We start from the raw sequence: 27,311 nt of genomic DNA, 5'->3' as shown, positions 1-27,311 counted from the left end.
CATTAAGAGGTGTCACAAATGTAGAGAGATTCAGTGTTTGCTGTATTCTACCAGCCATGCTGTAAAGGTTAGAAAAGTGACATGTACTAATAAGACCCATGGCACTAATGAGAGGATCTGGTGCCACATAGTATCTTAAAATCCTCCCCAGGGTTCATTACTATGCCATGTTGATCATGTCATTTTTAGTAAATTCAAGAGTGACTCATTCCTGGCTGACAGCTAAGTGCAGACACCGTTATGTTACCTCTAAAGCTCTGTCAGTGAACTTGTCAGAAAATAAAGCAGAGCCTCCTTACTAGGAAAACATAAACGTCCAAACTTCCCAGTTTTTTGTCTTAACATACTGAAATCTCCTGTATGCTCTCTACTGAAATATTAATTTTCAAGCATGGTCTGAACAAACATGCTTTACAGAAAAAAACTCATCATTGTGCCTTCACACAAAGGCTGTATTATCCTTTTTGTCTTGGATATAGATTTCTATTTTTACATTAGTTTCAACAATGTGCAAAAACCCTTAGAAATTTTTTTTCAAATATCCTGATATTTTTATTTATTTATTTATATGCAGAAGAAAAATTAAATGTCTATTTCCCTAAACAGAAAAGATATTTTTGTCACACACCTATGGTCACAAATATATAGTTCAGTTTGGGTTAATCTCTGAAAAGCAGAGCTTATAAACTCTTGGGAGCTTTGGTTCAGCCATCTTGTCATGTGGACAGTGCATGCGAGAAAGCCAGCCTGCCGAAAAAAAGAGAATCATGGAAATAGGGAGGAGACAGAGACAGAAGAAGGATGCATACATTCCCTGAGGTCCTGACCACTTCCCAGTTCTTGCATGCAATCCTGAGGTCATTCTGCATGCTTTGATTTTTCTGAGACAACTTATATTTAATCAGTTAACCATTTATTTCTTGTTTGCTTTGCATTGCTTTTCTACTTAAGCTTTCTCGGTTTGGTTTCTGTTACTTGTAAATAGAGTCTTGTTTGGTACCCAGGCCTCAACTGTTGGTGGTGGTGGTGATGTATGTGTGAAAATGACATGAGGATAGATTTGTTTTTTTAAAATAAATTAGACTGCCAGAAATTAGGCTCTGGTAGAATGGGACAAATTACAGATTAATGGGATGAAAAAATTATAGGTATCCATCAGGCTGGGTCCATCAGGGAAGATGCCTCCAGAAGTCAATGTACAAAATCTGGCAGGGTAGAAATATTTTATCAGAGAGGTTTTATAGATAGATAGTTCATGGTAAAAGAGCAGGGAGGAAGGATATTGTGCAATCTCATAGCTGAGAATATGACTGCTCGTGGTGACTGAGATCTAGGGAGAATACAGTATTTAAATTTGGGGCTGTTCCATTTGTGGCTATAAATACAGATACCTTGAAAGGTGCTGTTACAACCGAGCTCATCTACTAAAAGTGGGTTATAAAATGGAGTCTGGTTGCAGAAAAAAAGGTTAAGTGCTTGAGTACAGAAACCCCGTGGTTCTCGACCAGAGGCGATTTTGCCCCTTTGGGGATATTTGGCAACATCTGGAGACCTTGTTGGCTGTTACAACCAGAGTAGGGGATTGTTAGGGACATCCAGTGGGCAGAGGCCCCGGATACTTCTCAACATCCTGCACTTCCCAGGATGGCCCTGCACAATAAAGGATTATCTGATCCAGACACCAATAGCGCCGAGGCTGAGAAACCCTACTTAACCAATAAATAAAAGCAAGTGGAATCTTTCGATACTTCAGAGTCAATCTCCAAATTCCAGGTTAAGAGTCCTGCTGATTCTCATCTGTGGAGTTAAATCAGTTTCAGATATTGAATAAGGGTTGTGGGGAGAGGAGCTTATCCTTGATTGAGTCCAGGTCCATTCCCAACTGGCACATTTAGTCACTGCCGTTATTTTGTGTGTGTGCGTATTGTTTTTATTTTTATTAAAAAATTTTTTTTTCCAGTCACTAAAAAAAAATTTTTATTGGAGTATAGTTGCTTTACAATATTGTGTTAGTTTATACTGTACAGCAAAGTGAATCAGCTCTACGTATACATATATCCCTTCTTTTTTGGATTTCCTTCTCATTTAGGTCACCACAGAGCAGTGAGTAGAGTTCCCTGTGCTATACAGTTGCAGTTATTTTTATATATTTCTCAGCCTATGGCTAGCCTGCAGATATAGGACCCAACCTAACTGTACCTCAGTCGCCTCAGAGGCTTGTCAGTACTGGGTTCTCGAAGGTTTAAAGCAATTGCATCCTGACACACTAAGCCGAAACACAGAATTGGCACAGTGGCCTATTTCATTGTATGCCATAGCAGGAATGCTAAGCTGGGAGCACCATACTATAACAAGAATATTACAGAAAGAGAAAACATTTATAAGACTTCTAATTTGATGTCTAATAACTTGAAAAGTCAATGTAAACTGAAATAAGAAGATGATTCTATAATTTTCTTTTAAAAAGAAATACAGGAAAATGTTGATGTGTCAGTGCAGAGGTATTTCATCTACCCTGGCTCTGCATTAGGCCTAGGAATGTGTATCTATTTGTGCTGTACAAAGATCCTGAACGATGCAAATTTCAGAGAAGCATCCTTACACACAATCACCAAAACATGCGAATTCAGCAATTTTGTTTGACTGACTCTCCAGGAAACAGCATAAGAATGCTCCTACCTTTGACTCGAATACCCACTGTTTTAGTTTCCTATTGCCACTGGAACAAATTACCAAGCCCTAGTGGCTTAAAACAACAGAAATTTATCATCTTACACTTTTGGAGGTCAGAAATCTGAAATGGGTCTCACTGGGCTACTTTCCTTCCTGGGGCTCTAGAAGAGAAACCATTTTCTTTCACTTTCCGGGTTCTACAGGCTTCCCCTATTCCTTGGGCCACGTCCCGCTTCTAGCATCAAAACCAGCGATGATCTGAGCCCTTCTCAGGATGACGTCCCTCCGGTTCTTACTCTTCCGCCTCACTCTTCCCTCTGTAGGGAGCCTTGGTCCAACAGGACAATACAGATAATCTACGTATCTTAAGGTCAGCCCTTTGCCATGTAACATAACATTTTGATAGATTCTGAGGATTAGAATGTAGGCATCTTTGTGGGAGACCATTACTATTGCTACCACATTCGCTAAAAAAAGCATTTTACAAATAAGTAGATACAGCTTACTAAGCTGTATTAGTCACAGAATCAAGCTCTGGCATTTGAAATGGGATAATTACATCAGACATTTAAAAAAAGATAGCAAGCAAAACCTTGAAGCTTTAAAAGAATTTCATGATCTTGTAGAAAACTCATTTCTTAATACAGTCTAACTTCTGGAATGTTCACAAAACAAATGTAATTTAGGAGTGAAGGATTCTCAGGATAACATGACATTATCAAATAGTTATTAATTTTATTATTGCCATAACATTAAGCATGGGATTTCTAATTTTATTAACCTTTTGATATGTCACAAAAATCCTGCCCACACTCCAGCTCTCCATCCCTAAAAATGTAATTCTCTTTAAAAAACTACAGAAGTTAAAAATACTCCTCCTTCCTACATTGGGAGTAAAATCAAAGCAAGTGCTATAGAGGACAGGGTGAATACTGCAGTCTTGTAGATGATCCTTCACATTGGTGATGAGGAACTCTGAGATGACATTTCAAAGATACTGACAAACTCAGGATCATTGATATCAATAACAGAGTTGATAGTTTTCTACAGAATGAAACTACCCCTTGGAAGAAGTATGCTTTAGCCTTTGATTCACTTATTAAATTTAGTAGTAATTTAGTAGAAGGGGTGCAGGAAATCACCTAATTGCCTCACACATTTTTAGGAGAAAAAATAAAAATGACATAAAGGTAGATCAATCATTTTTCCGGGAAACCAAGAGATTTCCATCATTTCCATTCTATAGTGACGATTTCCCTTTCAATGATCACAAACCCTGATGAACATAATGATGCCTCTAAATAGAAAAAAAAAAAAACATACTCGATTTTTTCTTTTTAAGACATCAAGGAAATAAACAGTGCATTTAAAAATGCTTACATCCTATAATAACAAAATGATAATGAGGACTACAATGAACACTTTAGCACTTAACAGGGCTTTCCTTTATCCACAATACCTAAGTTATTCTAGAAAACAAATACAAAAAACCAAGCAAATGTATCTTCTCTAAGGTACAAAAAGTTCATGAATTTAAATAACTATTTAAAGCTACAGAATAGGAGAGGCTATATGGTATAGATAATTGTCAGCTGAGTTGCATGAAAAATAAGGAGTGTGAGATGTGTGTTACTGAAAACAAATGCCATATATCTTACCTATCCTTTTATCTGTCTATCTATCTATCTATCTATCTATCTATCTATCTATCTATCTATCTATTCTATCTCTCTATCTCTCCATCTATCTACTTACCTATCTATCTGTCCCTCAAATGCATTTTGAGGTCCTGGAAGGCTGAGAACATGTCTGTATTTCTTACATCCCATACAGTGCCCAGCAGTAACTTGATCTTAGTAGGCAACATTGTTTTTGCTTACTGCATTCTGCAGTACTGAATACTGACATTATCAGATATAGTACAGTGATTAAATGACAAAGAGCTTTAATATAAATTTTTAAATTGCCAATTCATTGTTATCTAAGTTAAGTATCTTCTATATTTCAAGTAATGCTTCCCAATTTTATTTATCACACTGATCTAATTAAACACCATTGGCCCAGAGTAGCGAGTACTGACTGGTTCCCTAACTCAACTGTAATATCATGGAAAGGTTTAGCACTTCATTAAAATTATAACCTCATCCACTGCTAGCTCAATCATCTAATAATTTAAAATATGTAGACTGTGTAAGTAAACAATATAAAAAGATAATCTGTATAAAATTTTAAAAATTGCAGGTACATTTTAAGTCCATGGGAACATAAAAAAATGCTGGAATTTATTTATCAGAGTTTCCCCTGCTAAGCAACAAAATGAAGCATCTTTGGATGGTAATGAAAAATTTCACTCTCAGGTACAGTAGTATGTGATAATAATAACCTTAAAATAGCAACCAGCTTGCAATAACTGAAGAAAGAAACTACTGCGCCATTAATCCACATAATGTAACTGATTTGATATTGCCTTTTCCAATCTCTCTCACAGCTTAAGACAAAATACCATGTTCCAATTGAGAAAAAAATATTTTAGGCCTTCCCTCGTGGCGCAGTGGTTGAGAGTCCGCCTGCCGATGCAGGGGACACGGGTTCGTGTCCCGGTCCGGGAAGATCCCACATGCCGCAGAGCGGCTGGGCCCGTGAGCCATGGCCGCTGGGCCTGTGAGTCCGGAGCCTGTGCTCCGCACCGGGAGAGGCCACAGCAGTGAGAGGCCACAACACTGAGAGCCCCGCATACCACAAAAGAAGAAGAAGAAAAAAATATTTATTAAAAAAAACCTTTCAGTACGTAGAAAAGAAGTATTCATGGTTCTCAAAAGGTGGACTATACTGGGTTGTAAGATTACTACACTGTTCTTTGCTTTCTGTGTTCCTTGCTTTCTGTGTTTTAGTCAGCATCCATCTTGTGGGAAAGGGATGAACAGGGGAAGCTTCCTTAATTTAGTTCCTTTCATCTGAAGATTTCAAAAGCTTTGCTGATGGCTATTATTTACAGTCGCTGAATAAATGGGAGCACTGAGCCAATGCAAGGCTATAACCATCCTGTAAATGAATTACAAAGCAGTAGAATCTTGTTAAAACGAGTCGGAATGTAAAATGTCTTAGGCGTCCTGCTCAATTGTGAACTCATCTTCCATTTTTCTAAGCAACTTTCTCCATTTTAGAACTTTATTCTGACATTTTAAGATTAATAATGACCTTGCTCACTTGTTCACACAGTCATTGGCCCCTGATTGTTTTTAGAAATGTAAGCCAGCTAACGTGCTACCTATGTGCGTATGCATGAAAAAGTGGGTGGGGAGAGGGTATATGACATTATGACATGCAATTTGAATGTGCTTTAGGATATAAATTGTGCAGAGGAAATAAAAGGAGAGAAAAATAAGTCTTTAGACTGAAAATTGATGGAAAAGGAATGGAGGAAATTACTATTAAGTGTAGAGGGTTAGAATACCTAAAAAAGCAAGTCTACGACAAAGTAATTTTGGACAGGAGGCTACTAAGAGACATATGAGGAGAGGAGTTGTGTGCAAGAGGCAGAAACGTGTGGGGCTAAAGATGGGGGGCAGAAAGATATGACTCCTAATAAATACAATAAAAATTTTTCATTAATGAAATATCTATGAAGGCTTTTTAAAGTTATGGCTCCCACACCAGGCCAATCATCTGAACCACCTAAAGAATGCTCATAGATCAATTCCCATCGTGTGCTCCCCGGAGATACTGATTTATTAGATCTGGCTTAGAGTCCAAGAATTTGACCAATATTTTTCAAAGGTTCTGGGGAATCTGAAAGTATAAACACTTTAGATGATCTAACCTTCCACTATGACCAATACCTAAGAAGCCTATCCAACTCTGGGAGCAGCAGATACTTTGCTAGCTCCCATCAACTAACACTGAGAAACTTAAAATAGGAACTGAGGAAGGATGGGTTTGTCCAGGTATCCGAAGTCACACTCAGAGTTTTCTGATGTCAGTATGCTTGCATGATCTGTATCTTGAGATGCTCTTCTGTTACCTTGCCTAGATTTTTTCTCCCTGCTTATTTCTTGGACAGTGACCCCAGTGCAGCCCAACTGGAAGACCAGACTTTATTTGGATCTTTAGGCTGTCCTGCAGTCTGCCCGCATTGTCAAGTTTGTCTTTAGCTTTACCTGCTATTCATCACAAATAAAACAGACACAGAATCAGGGAAAGTTTGAGCAAAGCCTTTCACCAGCGTGCCCCATGAGCCCCTCAGGACTTTTCTTACACTGTTCAGTCCTCACTCACTCTGACCCTCTCAATTCAGAATCAGTGAACAACAGCCCAATGATTTTGCGGAAGTTTTCCTGAATCAAGAAGAGTTCTTAATCACATGAATGATATTCTATCAATGTTTTTAAAGAGTGATCTTTGCTCCTGAAGCAGAAACACTGGTGGCCTTGTTAAGATGCATGTTCTCAGGCTGCATAACCTATGGAATTAGAATCCATGTGTGCAGAAGTTATCGCTTTACATTTTAAAACTAAATTTGCAGGTAATTTTTCTGCACATGGAAGTTTGAAAATTGTTAGAAAACACAGAGGTCATTTAATTAATTAGATAATTATTTACTTTGTTAATTGATTCCATAAACAACAATTTATTGCCTTCCACGTGCCAGGTACTAGATAGGCTCTGGGAATGTAAAGATGGTTTGAAAAGAAAGTAATGCCTTCCAGTGTGGAAGACAGACAAGTCAATAGATGATGGAAATAGAGCGTGATTGGTGCTATGGTAAATAAGCACAGGGCCGTCTAAGCATGTGGAAGGTTTAGATGTTTTGGAACGTGGTTGCCTGACAGCTGTGCACTATGATTACATGAGTTTGCTTTAATGGGGTGCCAGTTGTTTTCTGTCTACTTTATACACTTAAAAAAATCACAAAATGTTTCTTTAAAATTTTTCCAATGAGACTGCAGTGTTTTTCCTTATTGTACAGCCCTTTTGCATTTAGATATTTTAAAATGGCATCATTGTTGATATAAAAAATTGTGTTCAGATGTAACTTTAAAAAAATCAAAACAGAAGAGCCACATTGAGACAACCAAAATGCTTTGACCTCTATTTTTGCTACTCAGTGAGGTGATTATAATGTTTTGAGATAATATAACTGAGTTGTTAGTGTTTCATAGCCTTCCTGAAATTTTAATTTACATAATTAGTTTGGGATAAATTACTTACCGGAAAAATACATACAGAAATTATTATGTGAAGGATGACAGTATCAAAACCAAATCTGAACTATCTATACATTATTTGTTACTAGGTTTTTCCAGATGTTTGAGTTACATGAGGTTTTAGAAAATATGGGACATTTTAATACAATACTTCCAACACTATGTAAAGATTTAAGGTTTTATATCATATAAGTGACAGGACATCTAATATTTATTTTTTAAAGAGTAAAAGTAAAAGCCAAGTTTTTTCAAGTGCAAGAAGCCCATGATCAAACTTTTCTTTCTCTAATGCAATGTAAGCACCATGAATACACAACAGACTCTGCCCACAGAATCCACTGTGTTGTCAGGGAGACAATCTGGTGTGACAAGTGCTCTGATAGGTGCCACTGAACCAAATATACTGTGAAAATATTAAATATTGTGTTGTATACAAAATATTTAAATTTTGTGCCTCACCTGTGTAGAATGTATGATCGCCACCACTAAAGGGAATACAAGATGAATAAAGCCCTAATATCTAGTAAACTGGACGAGACGAAGACATATACACTATAATCTCAGTAAAAGTAAGGTAGATCTCAAGAGGAAGTACAAGCAAAGAGCTCAGAAAAGGGTGAGATTGACTTTAGATGGGGTGATAAATGAAGGCTTCATAGAGGGGAGAGAACTGAGATGAGCCTCAGCATGGCTATCTAATAAATGTAAAAACAGTGTTCATTATTGCTATCACTTATTGAATGCCTTCTATTGACCAGCCACTCAACTAAATGCTGGGCTAATAAGTTCTTATGAATAGCCCCATATTTGAACTAGATGTTACTCTCTTCATTTTATAAATGAAGAAACTGCAGTTATTAGAGTTTAAGCAATTCTGCCTAGGTCACGCAGCATTATTGAAGAGCCTGGATGCCAACCCAGGTATCTCTGACTTAAACCCATGTATTTTACGCCACACTGCCCTGCATCCCTGTCCTAACAACTGGACCTAAATACAAAGAAAATCTGTGAAAAAATAAAAGGGTATTCAGATAGATCAGTGGTCTTCAGCTATTTGGTGTTATAATCTACTAAAAGGAACTGATGAAAAACATGGAGTCTCTCCCTAGAAAAGTACCTATTAAACACATCGACTTAAATTTTTAAAAGTTTTCCCCTTGAATCTGAGATGAGAATCTGATGAAGACTATGGATCTTCATGTCTCCAAATTGTTGCCCATAAATTCAGTGCATTCACTGGCCCTCTCGTGTCTCTGGGATCCCTGTACCTCAGGACTGGGATCCCAGGAGAGGATGGTACCCTAGAACACAGGCAGTAGAATGGTAAAGGAGCTTATTCTGTAATAAGGTTTCTTTGCAACCTCAGATCTTTACTTCTTCCCTTCTGTTCAACCAACACACCCAGTAGGTACGATAATCTAGCTTCTCTCCATTGCCACCACCGCTAAGCCATGGCCTCTATCAGGGGGCCTATTCTAACAGTTTCCTCATTATTTTCTTACTACAAGTTTCTCCTCCACTCTGGTCTATTCTCTACATTGCTTTATGGTATTTTTCTTATATGAACAGTTTGTCACTCTCTTATTTAAAAACCTCTTTTGCTAGCACAAATGACAAAAGTAAAAAATCAACAAATGGGACAACATCAAATTCAAAAGCTTCTACACGGCCAAAAAAAAAAAAGTCAACAAAATGAAACGGCAGCCTATAGAATGGGAAAAAATTTTGCAAACCATATTTTGAATAAGGGGTTAATATCCAAAATATATAAAGAATTAACATCTATGAATAACAAAAAAACCAAACAAAATCTGATATTAACATGGGCAGACGAACTAATTAGACATTTTTCCAGAGAGAACATCGAAATGGCCAACAGGTACATGAAAAAAATGTTCAACATTACTAATCATCACGGAAACGCAAATCAAAACTAGAGTGAGATATCACCTCACACCTATTAGGACGGCTATTATCAAAAAGACAAACAGATGCTGGTGAGGATGTGGTGAAAAGGGAACCCTTATACACTGTTGGTGGGAATGTAAATTAGTCCAACCACTAGGAAAAACTATATGGAGGGTCCTCAAATATTCAAATTATATCTACCATATGATCCAGCAATTCCATTTCTGGGTAAAAATCCAAAGGAAATGAAAACAGGATTTTGATGAGATATATGCACACCCATATTTATTGCAGCATTATTCACAACAGGCAAGATATGGAAACAGCCCAAATGCCCACCAATGGATAAATGGCTAAAAAAGATGTGGTACATATATACACAATTGAATACTATTCAGCCATGAGAAAGGAAGATATCCTGTCATTTACAACAAGGATGGACCTTGAGCACATTGTGCTAAACAAGGTAAGTCAGACAGAGAAAGACAAATACTGTACAATATCACTTATATGTAGAATCTAAAAAAGTCTAATCTGTACAAAAGAGAGTAAAATGATGGTTACCAGGGGATGGGGGGTGGGGGAAATTAGACTGATGGTGTTTAAGGGTACAAACTTGTAACTAGCAGTAAATAATAAGCCATAGGGATCTAATGCACAGTATAAGAAACATAGTCAATAATACTGTACTATAATAATGTAATGTGATAAATATTGCCTCAGTGGCAATCATACTACAATATACAAATGTATCAAAGTAAAAAAACCTATTTCGCTTGCTTTTTACACTAATTATGGAACTTCTTATCAAGGTATGGGCCACTCAGTATTCCACAATGTGGGCCCAAATCATATTTCTCTTTCATTTAAAAACCAACCAGACCTGTGTGGGCCGCTGCCACCTCCCGGGCGCAGACATGGCGCTCGACCCCGCAGAGCCGCATCTCAGAGGAGTCGAAAAAGATGTTTTGATCCCTAAAATAATGAGAGAAAAGGCCCGAGAGAGATGTTCTGAACAAGTTCAAGATTTCACTAAATGTTGCAAGGACTCTGGAATCCTTGGGGTAGTAAAATGCCAGAAAGAAAATTCTGCATTGAAAGAATGTCTAACTGCTTACTATAATGATCCAGACTTTCATGAAGAATGCAAAATGGAATACCTGAAGCAAAGGGAAGAATTCAGAAAAACTGGAATTCCTACCAAGAAAAGGCTGAGGAAGCTTCCCACAAGCATGTAGGCAACTATTCAAATGATACTCAGGAATGCCAATGTTCATGGAAATCACAGTCACCTGAAATGATGGACTCAAGGAAGTGTGTTTGCTTTATCCTTAATAATGGAAATAATTTTATCTGAAATAAAGATTTTTTTTAAACTTAAAAAAAAAAAAATCAACCAAGCAAATACTTATTCATTATTTGAACTATATACATTTGTTTGTGCTTACTTTTCTTACTTTTTCCTTTACTTTTTTTTTTTTGGTGGTATGCGGGCCTCTCCCATTGCGGAGCACAGGCTCCGGAGGCGCAGGCCCAGCGGCCATGGCTCACGGGCCCAGCCGCTCCGCGGCATGTGGGATCTTCCCAGACCGGGGCACGAACCCGTGTCCCCTGCATCGGCAGGCGGACTCTCAACCACTGCGCCACCAGGGAAGCCCTTTCCTTTACTTTTTGATAAACTCCTACTTATACTATTAGAGCTAGCTCAAGTTGCTTCTCTGTGAAGCCTCTACCAACTTCCCCACCCACCCACTCACTCACTCACTCACAGGACACTTTGTTCAGGTATCTCTTGCAGCCATGTTTTACAGTAATGGATCTATTTTATGTACGTATACTCTGCAGAGGTGTAAGGCTAAGGGCCGTGGCCCACTGATCTTTGTATCCCAGTCATCCAGCACAGTGCCTGGAATATAGTGTGTGTTCAGTAAATAATTTTTTATATACAAAAGTGAACGAAAGATGAATGAATGAATAATCATTGAACAGAAGTTTCATATTATATCCAGGATAGTTCTCAATGTACATTTTTTCCTAGTTTGCTTTTACAAAATTTATTAGTGTTACTTTCAATTATCACTTCTACTAGGACAATGTCATTATTTTGTTGTTAAAGGAAGTTGCGCATGCGCGCGCGCGCACACACACACACACACACACACATACATTTATCCCAGTACTGCTGCTATGCATTCAGAAAATGGCCAATTTTACAACCAGCTGGTTGACATATAATTGCTTATAATATATCTGGCAGGCAAAAGAGCAATATATATATGTGTGTGTGTGTATATATATATGCGTGTGTGTATATATATATGTGTGTGTGTGTATATATATATATAAAAATTGTTCAAGCTATTGGAAGCAGTGATTCAGTTTTTAGAAAGTTGTTCACCGTAAATAATTGTATTTAATCATTTAACTCTAATCTTGTTTAGTACAGCAATATTATTAAACAGATAAAACCTTGAGATATCTGAAATTTCTAACATGATAATATAGAAGAATATTTAATCATATGGGGAAATGTTAATTACATACTGTTAAGTGAACAATGAGTTACAAAACAGTATAGATACTAGGATGAAAGACACTTGAGTAAAATATACATTGTGGAGTCTAGGAAGACATTTAAGAGAAAACAACACTGGAAAACAAATTTATTATTTTCCCAAGCACTAGCTGTAGAATCATGTGTTTGTGTGTGTGTGTGTATAAAACTTTAATAAAAACATGCCCCACGTGCCATAAAATGATTACAGATGTATGATAAATGCTAATTTTTATGAGAGCCCCCAGGGAACTTTAAATTATTAGTAAAAATACAATGATACCTCTTTATTCCTCCCTTCATTTTTTTCATTTATTCCTTCAGTAACCTACGGATGAGAGTCTAATAGGTGTCAATACTGTGCTAAATTCGTAATGACCAAAATGTTTTACTACCCTCATGAATCCCAAGCTCTAGCTACTAAGCAGTGCCTAAGAAAATAACCTATGTATTTACAAGGTATTATGGAAATTTACGGAGGTAGGAGGGGAAAGGGTTAGAAAATTGAGATGAATTGGAGTTTAAAGTTTGAATTAGGCTGAGTTGATGGAGAAGAAAACCAGTGCCTCAAAAGAAGCGGCAAGAGCAGAGGCAACGGAGGTTCAAAGGAAGTTTTGGGTCAGAAAAGTGAAGTGTCCTCTGTGTCTGGTTTTGTATTGACCCTAAGAACGACAGGAGATAACTCTGGAAAAGAAAAATGGGCAAAAGCGAACAAAACACACACTAATGGATTTTCATTTCATCCTATATAATAAAGAGAATGTTTTCATTTGTTAGTTTGTTTACCGCAGAATGTCTTTATTTGTTGTTTGCTTATGCAGTAGGTAGGTAGGTAGAAGGCAGGTAGGCTCGTTGCCTGGCTGCTTGGTTGGTGATTTTAGCAGAGAAGTAAAACAATCAGAAATTTAAGAAAGATGACCAACAGCAATAAAGATGAACTGACCAAAACCACCATGATAATCACTATGAACATCAATTAAATACTTAGGTAATAATGTTTATTTTTCTTTGCCTGTTTGGAATATACTGAGGACTTTGGGTGTCATATCAATTGTCATGATTACTAGAACACGCTATTAAGATATTCTTTGCATGTGTCTTTCACTGCCAATAAATTTTCCCTTTGTAAACAGAAGTTTTCAAACTCAGTTTATAATGACACAGCTGCCTCTAATATTGAAATTGGTTATTATTTTATCCTTAATGACATTTCTCCAACTTCAAAGCGGTTTTTAAATGATTGAATCTATATGTCTTTTTTCCGTTTCTATTTTTCTATAAACCACCTTAGTTCATATCGAGTTAAATAACAACAAACAAAAAAAGAAGCAATAGCTCCAGAGCACTTTATACTTATTGGAAACCCTTACACATACAAATTACCAGGACATTATGATTATTTAAGTAAATCCATCTAACAGAAATGCTAAAACTATAACCTGAATATGTTCATTCCATTGCTTTTCATTAGATTTTGGTCTCAGTCACCAAGTAAATAGATTAACCGAAGTTATGATTTAGTTGTTAAATAGCAAAATTTAAAGAAAATGAGGAGCACTGTTAAACTGGGCAAATGTAGAAACTATTTATAGTACTACAACTGACAGCTTTAAAGTCCATGACTTGGCAGGACAATGATACAAGAAAAAGAAACACATCCTTTAGAATTTCTAACTTTTTATTCTGTATTGTAGTTGTAGTCGAGAGACCTTATATATAACAGTGGAATAAGGGAAAGAAATACCAACTACTGATTGGATAAGTGGAGAATCTGTTCAAAATATGTAGTCATACATGCCAGGTACTTTACTAATATTCATGGATATGTTTTGAATCTTATTAAAATGATATTTTCTACTTTGGTGAACTAGCTTAATGAAAAGACTCCAAATTTAACTTGAATTTTGCTAATTTTAGCTGTTAAAATAGGCACTTTTATATTGGCTGCTACGTAATCTCTCTCAACCAAGTGAAGAGTTAAGGTAATACCTCATTATTTATTCTACGGAGAATGAAATGTGTGCATAGATACAGGGCCTTCATTCCTAGGAACACGTAGATAGACTAAGAAAGAAAATCAGATAAGCAACGCAGGAACAACTCAGAAAGATTAACTTAAGGAAAATGGAAAATAATTAAATGTGGATAGCTTGGCTTTCCAAAGCCTAGAGGGACATGCTAAATACTGACAAAATACAACAGTAAAGTCATTTAGCAAGACAGGTCATTTGGTAAAATAACAACAATAACAAAACCCCATTAATGTCTGGTCTGTTTTATAATATGGTCATGGCATTCTGTGGCGTGTCAGAGATGAATCTGAAAGGTTCTTGCCCTTGCCATTGAATCTCCCTATGACTAATGGCTCACATTTGTTAAACATACAGAAATTATTAGAGTTATACTTAGACACACATACACATATGCACACACAAAAGCTAAATTAAACTCAGGAATACTGAACACTTACCTTCTAATTAACTGAGTTGCCTGGAAGTACACTGTTTCCTGATGTTAATAAGAACTCACAAATAATCAATGCAGCCAGTTAAAAATACGAACTCAGGGCTTCCCTGGTGGCACAGTGGTTGAGAGCCCGCCTGCCGATGCAGGGGACACGGGTTCGTGCCCCGTTCCGGGAAGATCCCACATGCCGCAGAGCGGCTGGGCCCGTGAGCCATGGTCGCTGGGCCTGCGCCTCCGGAGCCTGTGCTCCGCAACAGGAGAGGCCACAACAGTGAGAGGCCTGCGTACCGCAAAAAAAAAAAACAACCAAAAAAAACCAAACTCAGTGAAAAATATAATTTCAAGTTAGGTGACTAATGTTCTATTGAATATATAATAATATAGATAATATAATAAAGTCTTATTATTAATGTTAAAATATAACTATTATAGCCATCCCAAAGAATAAATCATTTGGAGTTGTTCCAGGCTAAGTCAGCAGAATGTCATGGACATTTAACATAAAAAACACTTCTTGACCCTGAGGATATAAATCAGAAAACTATTAGCTGAGGCACACTAGTTGATTCTGCAAAGCTCTACACACAGCCTCACATAATGTCCTCAACAATAAGGAGGAAAACTAATTGATCTTATAATTAATTTGACCAACACAGAATGTACATTTAGGTCAAAGAGTGAATATTGGGTTTGACATTGACCAACTTAGCTATCTACATGGATCAAATTAAACAAGTAATTGCTGGCATGTGGCCAGGTCAGACTATGGACTTGTACCTATTAATCTGACTGTATTTGGAAGTTCAGCTATTAATTTGGGTAATCTATTTACCTCAGTGTATGGCTGAACTTCTGGGATTTGCTCTGTTGGAAGTTGTAGGTGAACATAAAGGGTAGCCCCAAGTAAAATAGGCAATTTACATAGGCGGAAAGTACAAAATTTTGTGTAACTGTGGTTAGGGAGGAAAAAAATGTGATTTCTATGTCACTGGAAAAATTACTTATTCAATACTCCAAGCCAATGTTAACGTTCCTACCTTGAAAATTAAATAAGAAGCCAAAGAACTGGAGCCATGTTACTAGTTAACATTCACTTATATTGAGTTTGAAATTAAATATTAGAATAGTTATTGGAAACTGTCTCAAATACGTTTACTACGTACAATGTAAAATTGTAACTAAAGAATGTGGAATAATCTTTTAGAGTTCACCATACATTGAAGATTAAAAAAAAATACAAAGAAAGCCAAATTCTTTGCAGAAATAATGTCACCTCCATTGATATGTGAAACTAGAAAATCTTCAGAAATAAACTCCCGCATAGCTAAGCATCAAGTATATAAAGGTTAGAGGAGTTTTTAAAGTAAGAGAGTTTCAATAATAAGGAATCTAAACTTAGCATCATTAATTTGAATGGCATAGAACAGCATGTTTCTGACAATCAAGTAGCCAAAGAACAATCTGCTTCTTTGCAGATAAAGCTAAAAGAAACTACTTCTCTTCTCATTCAGCCAAAGGCAGGTAAAAGCAACTTTTATCTTAAGACGTATATGAACATTTCATTTGATTTAGATGGTTTAAGTGGTGACTCGACAGCAGGAAGAGCTAACAGATAGTCACTAGAAGTCCCTTCCATTCCTGGTTATTTTTCCTCCTACAAATTCATTATAGCACATAGTTAGAACAATTATTTATGCCCTAAAATAGAATATATTATCTGCCTATATTAATTTATCACACATCTCTCCCTTATGAAGTCATATGTTTTTTAAAGTAGTGTGAAAAGTTGCTCTCCTTCCAAAAATTTCACCATTTGAGATTTATGGTGATTAGAGAATTTTATATCTTTGGATTACTAAACACAACAGAATTGCAAGAAATTTCTAAGAATACATTTCAAGCATTAAAAACAGAAAGGAATGCGCCTGTTCACCATGTTGCCTGATGGCTTTATCTGGAAACATTTCAATGAGGTGCTGAGGAAATCATCACATGAAAAATTTTTTAAGTAACCTAAGCACCAAAACAAAGTAATCGCCTGAAATTTCTGAATCTTAAATCTTCACAAATTTCCATAATCAAACGTCATAGGATATATGGTGTTTAAACAAACTATACGTTAGCAAGGTTATATTGATATATGATAAAGAGGAAAGAAAGTACATCAAACATTGCAAACATCACATAAACCTTCTGAGCAGTACACGTGTGCATTTCACCTGCTTAAAGAGATGTGAGAAGTCAATGTATTTCTTTGATACTAAGAAATTTCTCTCTGTGAAGGTATCTAAGATTAAGAGTTAAAGAATTTTGAATGATTTTTCAGTGCTTATTAGGTAAAAGTAACTAATATTCACGGTCTCTCTCTCAGCCTGGTACTATGCTAGGTAATTAACATACTGGTATCTGATTTATTTCTCCCAAGTCTGATAGCTGTGTACTCTTATTCCTATTTTTTATATATATTTATCTTAAGGCTCAAAGAAATTAAATATTTTTCAAGGTCACATAGTAAATTCCATTAGATTGGAAATGAACTCAAAGTCCATTAATTCAAAAGGTCTGGGTATTTTGGACAATTCAGAAAACAAAAGAAAATAAATTGAGGCTATCAAACTTCATTCTATTAACTTTCATTTTTCATATTGAGTATCAAACATCTCCATTACAGTGTTTGGAGGAAAAAAGTGAAAGCAACATAGTATGTTAATAAATATGAATTTTATGTGATAAATAATATTTGCTTTAAATATGTATTCTTACCACTGAAACTGATATAGGAGAGGGAAGCCAGATTGGTAAATAGTTTAGGATTAATAAAATATCTCTGAATTCTATGATATTTGTATTCATCAATTTTAATATCCTATATACAGTAGTTATGTTAAATGACAACATCAGCTCTGTGCCTGTGAACTAATTGTAACATAAACATTACAAGAGAAGAATGGTGCTTATGACAGTTCTGATGGAGCAATTCTAGAATAGCAAAAAAATCACCCCAGTAAGGAGATCATTTTCAAGGTCATTAACATCGGCTTTGTTGTGCTAAATATCTTTCTACATAAAATAGCCTGGAGAACAAATTAGATATAAGGACAAAATTACTCATAATATTCATATAATAAATCTGGAAACTATTAATAGGTCTAACTTTGAAGAGATATTCTCTTTCAAAACATTCTAAACATTTTAAAAACCAAGTTTTTTGATATTTGATATTTTGGATATTTGATATTTGAATGAATGGAGAAGAAACATCATCTACTTCTAATCTATACAAATTTTAAATGTGAATTATCCAGGGAATGATGAATGACATATAAGTTTCATATGTATCTATCATTGAACAAGTAAAAAATTAGGAACAAAGACGTATTTATTGATACACAAAGTGAAGAAGACTAAAACTCATAACTATCTCTTGATTACTCAAATTATCTTACTTAAATTATCTTTTGATTACTACATTATTTAATACTGTATCTTAAACATAAAAATACTTTAATATAACTTTTGAGGGGAACTATGTAGCTTAGAGATTAAATTGAACCCCATCCAGTTCTACTTTGCAAGAACTGTGTGACCTTAGCTCAATTATCTAAGCTCTCAAAGACTCAGTTTTTGTTATCTGTAAAACAGGAATAATAACTGTATCTTTCTCATGAGGTTACCGTGAGGATTAAATTAGATAAAATATACAAGTGCCGACCATATAACATAAACCATACCACTAGCAAGTGGTAAGTTCCCCTTAAGTGATAGAAATTATTATCATTGTGATCAGAGTCATCATCACAAAATGTATCCCTATAAACAAGGAATATGTCATTTTTTTTAACTCTGTGTCATGCATTTTTATATTTTCATTAGTAGGTAGTGAGACATCTTATATTTATGAAATCAAATCAAAGAAAAGTAATATAAAAAGTATTTGATTTGGGGGGGAGGGATAAATTGTGAGGCTGAGATTGACATATACACACTACTATGTGTAAAATAGATAACTAATAAGGACCTACTGTATAGCACAAGGAACTCTACTCAATACTCTGTAATGGCTTCTATGGGAAAAGAAGCTAAAAAAGAGTGGATATATGTGTTTGTATCACTGATTCACTTTGCTGTACACCTGAAACTAACACAACATCGTAAATCAATTATACTCCAATCAAAAAAAAAAAGAAAGTATTTGGTTTGAGATATTGCTAATGTGCTCACTTTTCCCTCATTAGTTAATGTAATCTTAAAGACTGTAATAGGAAATAATAATTTCCATCCATTTAATCAATAAGGACCATGAACATGAATTTATAATGAGATTTAAAAGTCCAAACCAGCTCTCTCTCCTTAATAGCCGACCAAAGGAATTTCTCTTGACTCCACTTCTTGAACTGAAACTTGAGAAATGCCAAGGGCTCCATATAAAGGTTTCAACAACCCAGGAGAGGTTTGTTTCTATACTGCACAACCATATAAATATAAATCTATGTTAAACATTCCTTATGCTTATAATTGTCATAAGCCTAAAATAACTAAAATGCTACAATTTAAACACAACAGAACGTAAAACCAATACAAATCAGGTTAATTCTAAATTACATTAACAAGTTAATGTGAAGGATGATTTTTAAATTTTATAATTTTTAGCACATAGCAAGTTAAGTAACTGCTACTTTATGGACCTTTTGAATTCACTAAGCCCATCCTATTGAACATGCTATGTGAAAATCATTCTCCCCTCACTTTCCCTACTGGACAATGTAAATTCATCTTTCTACTGTGTGGATTAAGGTCATTTGACCTCCCTTTAATGAAAATGTATTATTTATGCATTGTCTACTTCTATCTTTTCTCAGTAGCCCTAGACAATTAAATAGAACAACATAGAAGCAAAATGTTTGTACATAAAAATTTTAAAGTGAAGAGTAAAATCTAGCAGCAGAGTATATATATTCAACAAGAAAGAGGCTTATATTAATTTATTTTAGATTATCAGCAAAGAGATATCACTCATTCTAAAACAGAATTATTGTAGAGAACACTCACATGTCTGAGAATATGCCCATGGAAGCCCATGGAAGCAGCTTTGCTTTAGTCCATCTGGATTGATTTCTATGGCAGAACCTTCACTGGGGTGGTTTTTGCTTTCAGTCAGCTCCCAAGGATTTAAAGTTTGCCAACTATCCTTTTAGTTCCAAACTTCCTGGCTTGGTAATTTAATTCTGGTTCCGTTTTTCCCCCTCTCTGAAACTACAAACAGGTTTTACCCCCACCCCATCACATCCCTCTCTTACCCCAATCTGAGTCAGAAACCCAGCCCTCTGCCTTGCTGAGAAAAGAGGATTTAACCAAGCACTCATTCATTCATTCAGCACATACTTACTGGGCACCTACTCTGCACACTAATACCCCATGTTGGCACTGGGGAGAGGGCAATGGATTATGCTGATGACAATAGGCCAAAATATTTCTTGCTAAACTCTCATTTGTATCAGCAGTTATATTTCACCGATCATAGAGAACTCTACACAGCTGAATTTAAAAGTTGGCTTTTAGTCAATTCTATAAAAATACTTTTCCTGGGGGCAGGGGTTAATTTCTACATCACCATAAAGTTTTCTACTTTACCAATAATTTGAAATCGATTCCAGATGCTTTAAACTTCTATTTTTCCCAGAAATAATTAGTAAACACTTAAACAATAACCCATTCAATTAAAACAATTAAATATATCAAAACTTTAAAAATATAAACACATTTACAATAATCTAGTTCTATGGAAAACAGGCAACGGCCAGTTAACGCAAATATATCAGAATTTTAGCCTAAGAATCTCATATACTTTCTTTGATTATATAAATGTATGCTGATGACTGTTATTCAGCTGTCATGATGGCCAAAAGACATTGCAAAATCCTCACTAGTGATAGTAATAATAATATTTGTAAAAATAATAATGTACTATCACCAGTATCCTATTAAGAAAGGATAGGCACTATTGGAGGAGGTTTATTTTTGTACCATAAAATTAAAACAAATAGAAGTTGCACTGCTTACTGAAAAAATAAATCCTCAACTGTTAAAGGATAAAAGTTAAAAGAGAATATTCATTTAGTCCAACCTTCTGGTGATCAAGGTTTCGCTATCTTTGTCATTCACAAAAGGACATTTTGAAGAATTATATTCCTAATCAATTTATAAAATACAATTGGGATTTCATGCTGCTTTCTTAATAGCTTGAATAATAAGACCCAGGGGAGAGGGGTATAGATACCATGTGCTTAGAAATTTAGAGCAAAAGTCCCCATTTGGCTTATGCAGTGACATATATGCAAAAATAAGCCACTCAAATGTAAAAATGATTAAAAAATAAAAACTCTTCATTAAATTGTCCATTAGAAAAGAAAACAATCATAATTTTTAGCATTTGTGGCAATTTTCCCAAGTCACCATCTTTACTTCCTTTAAGAGGCAAAATAAAGTTACATAAACTTCAATTAATACCAAAATTCTTTGACAATAACTTGGAGAATCTCACAAATAACATGGAATTTTAAGTAAATATCACATGTATATTTATTCAATGTGTCTCTCAATTATTCATATAACAAATATTTACTGAGGGTCTGCTATGTGGCAGACACTGTTTTAGCAGCTGGGGATCTAGCAGTAATCAAAATAGAATAAAAGTCTGTACTTTCAAGGAGCTTACATTCTAGTGGCGGAAGGGAGATGACAAACAAGACAACAAACGAAGTATATAGTAAATTAGACAGTGACAAGTGCCCAGAAGAAAAATAAAGCAAGTGGTGATGGACATGGTGATTTAGTTTAGTTAGAATGACCTCGCTGGAAAAATTACATTGAATAAAGAACTGAAGTTGGTAAAGACAGAAACATCCTTTAATTACTGTCATACTTTGATTGTAGATACTTATGAAAATGTTAAGTAGAATATAATTCCTCAATATTTTCCGCTCAATTTCCTTCAAGGAAATTTCTGAAAAGTAGCTTCAATAACGAGCAATGTTAAGACAGTGTTAAGAATGCTAAGACACTTCTTTATGAGGAGGTAAGAATGACCAGACGTTTCATTCAACAGTGAAATTTCTGGAAATGTCAGCATTTGTCAGTAGAATATAAATGTAAATGGTTCGTATTTCTTAGGTTAAAAAAAACTAAAAAAAGAAGACAGGATCCCATAAAGATTTCTGAATTCCTAAATATAAAAGAAAGGGATGCCTTAATCCTAACTCTTTTGCCTTTTTAATAAGTATTGGTAACTGATTACCAAGGAATATTTGGAACTGTATTTACTCTTTCTATTTGGGCCCTTTGCACGGAACTGTTCAGGGCCACCTCCTGTGGTTTCCAGCTAGCCCTGAAATACCTGGAGACATCCTCGGTAACCCTGTGCTCTAAAGAGCTACTGAGAAGGGAGAGGCAAGAAGGTAGCAAACGCCAGAGGAGGAAGGTGTTGGCAAGAGAAACTAATCACCTGTGATGCATCAATTACACATGATCGTATAAAACAGATCTCACAGATGGATGTGGAACAAACATAAAAATAAATACGTTTAACTCTTGAGAAATATTCCTATATCCTGAACTATTCTAGTGTCCTCTTCCAAGTTGAAATCTGAGTGCAACGACTCCTGACGTAAACAACGTACAAATGCTTCTGACTTTGCCTGTCCTACCGTCAAACCTACATTTTAATGGCTGTGTCATTCTGACAGACTCCTGGGGCTAGACAAAAAAAAAAAAAAAAAAAAAGGAAAGGCTTGCACTGAATTCTCAGGATCAATACAAAGCAGTGTCAAACCAAAAATAATGTGTGCTCCGTCTTGGAATACAAAGAAGGTTAGATGGAATCAGTATCATCAGGTGGTCACTGCACTTATTTCCAGGTGAGACCGAAAATAACTATGTGCTAGAATGAAAATAGCTCAATGCAGAACGACTGGAAACCAGTGCATAGGCCAACTGAGCTATAAGTGTAAGGAAAAGGAGAAACATATGAATATACTGGTATAGGACTGATGAAACTGTGTATATCAAGAACATTTTTCTTTCCTCAAAACCTTTAATGTTGTCTTTGGCTAGGCATGGCTCACAGTTCAGCTATTTCTAGAACAGTAAAGAGTCTACAAATGAAAACATCATATCCCTTGGAACTGTGCATTTTTTTCCTGTCTGAATTATTGGCTTTGATAGCGGTTTTTTACTGACTAAGAATTTGGAAGAATTGAGTAGTCTTTTTCTATGCCAAATTAGAAGTTAAATTTGCCCCTTTTCAGTATTCATCTATTTGCTAATTCTCCTTACATTGGGGTAGGTAAATATGACTGGTGACAACGTGGACGTTTTTGCGAAATTCATCCATTCAACTAATATTTACTAAGCACCTACTTTTTTGGCCAGGCATGGATCTAGGCATGGGATATTCAGAGATACACAGGGAATTCCTGCATTCAAAAAACTCATCCTTACAAAATGGCAGGATCCATGCTTTAAGTGAAGTTATGTACAAATATCTTTGTTTACACAAAGGGAAGAATAACTAAACAGTCTGCGAAGTTATGAAAGACTGCTAGTTTTCACTAAATACTCATTCTTTCTTCTATAAGAATAGAGTTTTGGTTAGGCATAAGGTCCCCTTGCTCAAGACTACACTACCAGCCTTCTCTGCAGCTAGGATGGCCATGTGATTAAGTTCTGACCACTTGAATGTGAGTGGCAGTGATATGAACCAGTTCTGAATTTTGCTCTCAAAATATCTGGGAGTGTTATTTTTAAGCAAAGATTCACTTAGCCTGCTACCTACATCATGCCTAACGTCTTCTAGGCAGGAAAATCAAAAGTCCTAAAAAGATTTTGTATGCCCGTGTAAAAGAGATTTAGATCAAGTCATCTAGTGGACGGTTTCAACTGGTATGTAGTATTCTGCATACCTCAACCAGCCCACCCACCACGTGAGTGCACCATCTTGGACATGGCTCCTTCAGCCCCTAGTGGAGATGCCCCAGGTGATGCAGCATGGCATAAACCAGTTGTAACTGTTGAATCCTGCCCAAATAGCAGATCCATGAACAAAAAGAATGACTGTTGTTGTTCTGAGCTATGAAGTTTTGGGGATGGTTCATTATGCAGCAATAGATAACTGACACACATGTCCAATTTCAAAAAAAATAGTCCCACAAAAATTCACTGTAAAACTATAGAGCATGTTATCCAGGCACAGGAGTATCAGATACACACTGAAATTATGCGTCATGGATGGAGGGAAGGGGAGCCATTTGTGCTGATGGAGCTAGTAGTGACTAATACTGTAGCACTTTTTAAATATTTACTTTGTTGACAGTCTTTTGCTTCCTGTTAATATATTCATAAAAGTTATCAATAGACATATAACTGAGAAGACAGAATGCAATACAGATGGTTCCCGACTTCTGATGGTTTAACTTATGAGTTTTCAACTTTATGACAGTGTGAAAGCAATTAGGTAGAAACCATACTTCAAATTTTGAATTTTGATCTTTTCGCAGGCTAGCAATATGTGGTATGATACTCTTGTGATGCTGGGCAGCAGCAGTGAGCCGCAGCTCCCAGTCGATCATGAGGATAAACAACTAATACACTTACAACCATTCCGTACCCAGACAACCCTTCTGTTTTTCACTTTCAGTACAGTATTCAATAAATTACATGAGCTATTCAACACTTTATTCTGAAATAAGCTTTGTGTTAGATGATTTTGTCCAACTGTAGTCTAACGTAAGCATTCGAGCACTTTTTTTTTTTTTCTTTTGCGGTACGCGGGCCTCTCACTGTTGTGGCCTCTCCTGTTGTCGAGCACAGGCTCACGGCCAAGGTTCACGGGCCCAGCTGCTCCGCGGCATGTGGGATCTTCCCGGACCGGGGCACGAACCCGTGTCCGCTGCATCGGCAGGCGGACTCTCAACCACTGCGCCACCAGGGAAGCCCGCGTTCGAGCACTTTTAAAGTAGACTAGGCTATGATGTTCAGGAGGTTAGGTGTACTAAATGCATTTTCAACTTAAAAAGAAAGATGATCTAAAATGTAATTAAAGAATAATCCTTGGAAAGCCTCCATAGAATTTTTTTAGTAAATATCCCCAAAGTCTTCACAATACTACAATATAATTCAATTTGACTATTGCTTAGCTGCTACTTTTTAGTTATATGAAAGTTAGGATGAATGATAACTAGACATATGGTGATCATTTTGAAATGTATACAAATATCAAATCACTCCTTTGTGTACGAAGAACTAACATAGTGTTGTGGGTCAATTATACTTCAAAAACAAACAAACACACAATCTCATAGAAAAAGAGATCAGATTTGTGGTTACCAGAGACAACTGTGCGGGAAGGAGGAGGGGGAAGAGTGAATGAAGGTAGTTGAAAGGTACAAACTTCCACTTATAAGATAAATAAGTACTAGGGATATAACGTACAACATGATAAATACAATGAACACTGCTATAAGTTATATATGAAAGTTAAGAGAGTAAATCCTAAAAGTCCTCATCACGAGGAAATATGTTTTTATTTCTTTAATTTTATATCTATATGAGATGAGGAATGTTCACTAAACTACTGTGGTAATCACTTCATGATGTCTGTAAGTCAAATCATATACAACTTAAACTTATACAGTGCTGTATGTCAATTATATCTCAATAAAAGTGGAAGAAGAAAAGAGAAAAATACACTCAAGGAAAGAAACTTAAGTTTGCCTGTTAATGTTAATCATTAACTCAGAGTAGCAAAAGGTAAGAAGTTAACAGGAATTATCGGAGCAGATACTTCTGTTTCAAAGTGAAATTTTAGCAACATGTAGGACTTAAAAAAAAAATCACTAAGTCATTATGTTTGTATTTCAGTTTTATTAATGGTAAACATTATTATTTCATTTGGGACAGAAAATGTACTATAAATATTCTAAAATGAATAGAATGCTTTCTATGCTTGTACTCTCCCAGTAGCTTAACAAATTTACCATGTTCTTGTTCCTAGCATGGAAATTTATGCTATATAAAATTTTCATTTGTGTTCTTAAATGACCCAATCAATATCTAACTGATTAGGATTGGTCTCATATTCATTCTTTACACAATGAGAAGATTATCTGGGGAGAGGAAAAGAAGGTTGGATATTTTTAGACTCTAAAACATTTCCCTATTTTCTTGAATTAAAATAGAAAGAAAAAATGCTTTCTCCTAGTTGGAATATGCTTCATAATCAGCTACATATTCTTTGAACTCCTTAAGGAAAAATAAAAATGTGTTCAGCATGACAAAGTTGATTGGATTCTAGACGAACTATAAAGTCAAGTAAATAAATCATATAAAACCACTGACTATACTCTTATCTCTATAAATACAAAAATTATGCATTTGACTTTTGAGTTTTATCATTGTTTAGTTTTCCATTAAACCTAATAAGAAAGTACTAGTTCCCTCCTTTCTCATTCTTAAAAGTTAACGGCATAGTCACATTTAAATATAAATTGTTTTTACCTACCTAAAAATACTTTCTAGCAGAAATAAAATTTAAATCTAATCAAACCTTACAATTACACATTCATAGAAACCATCTACTCATAATTTTGACATTCCTTGTTTCTTCATAATATTTGGGAGTATCTTATCTCTGAGGGTAATTGAATCTTCCTCAGTTATATTTGAAATTATAAACAACACTTCTATGTATTATTCTATCCCCATTAATTTACTACTTATTTTTCCATCTAGCACTAAAAAAAGGCTTTCTTTCATCCCTCTCATTATATCAAATTAAAAAGACAATAAAGAATTTGGCAGAATGTAGCCACAAATAAATCTGCCATATCTTATTTTCATTGTGTATCATATTATTAACAATAAAACTTGAAATCACTTCCCTTGAGCAAAAACGAATTACAGTATATAATTACCTTCATGAAATAAAAATTGCATTATGTGTAATATTTTGTTACCTGATTTCTTTAGCAATATATTCCGAAAATTTTTCATATCTTCAAACTTTCTGTAACACCTTTAAATTTTTGGTGTTTTTGACAACTCCTTAAGAAACCATTTTGTGAATTTAAAATAATCTAATTAACCCACTATTGTTGGTAAATTGTCAGTGCTCTTGAGATAATTACATCTAAAAAATTTTTAATAATATATACATAAGCATACTTAAATTCCCCAAACCTGGTTATATACTGTAGGGCAGAATGCTGTCTCAGTTTGGATTTAGGGAAAGGACTTACCCTATTTTTCTGTGTCAGCATTTTCTATATATTGTGGCCATGATTTGTCCCTAAAGTAGTCAATACCTATATAAAACTGAATAGGTTCCTTACAAAAATATTTAATGTGATATCATTAGTAAGTCTGTAGCTCTAAAATTTGCTCATAGCAAAACCACAAAAGGAGTAAAATTTATTAAATAGTTTCCATCTGATGATGAGTTAGGTTTGAAAATG

General features: G+C 35.4%; 2 protein-coding genes across 2 annotated transcripts in view; one reads left to right on the top strand and one right to left on the bottom strand.

The window, feature by feature from the left end:
- The window catches only part of KCND2 (potassium voltage-gated channel subfamily D member 2), a gene marked incomplete at both ends in the record, with an annotated part of 466,944 nt that overhangs the window by 322,020 nt on the left and 117,613 nt on the right, over positions 1–27,311 (bottom strand). The gene's annotated exons all lie outside the window — the stretch shown is intronic.
- On the top strand, positions 10,703–11,023 carry LOC309966775 (COX assembly mitochondrial protein homolog; the record flags this gene model as incomplete). Its single annotated transcript, XM_082847073.1, has 1 exon — positions 10,703–11,023. One exon carries the CDS (start codon positions 10,703–10,705, stop codon positions 11,021–11,023), a length of 321 nt encoding a protein of 106 aa, XP_082703199.1.

This window comes from Leucopleurus acutus (assembly GCF_964270905.1).
Source record: "Leucopleurus acutus genome assembly, chromosome: 9".
Lineage (NCBI taxonomy): Eukaryota > Metazoa > Chordata > Mammalia > Artiodactyla > Delphinidae > Leucopleurus > Leucopleurus acutus.
This window is presented reverse-complemented; position numbering and strand designations above follow the sequence as displayed.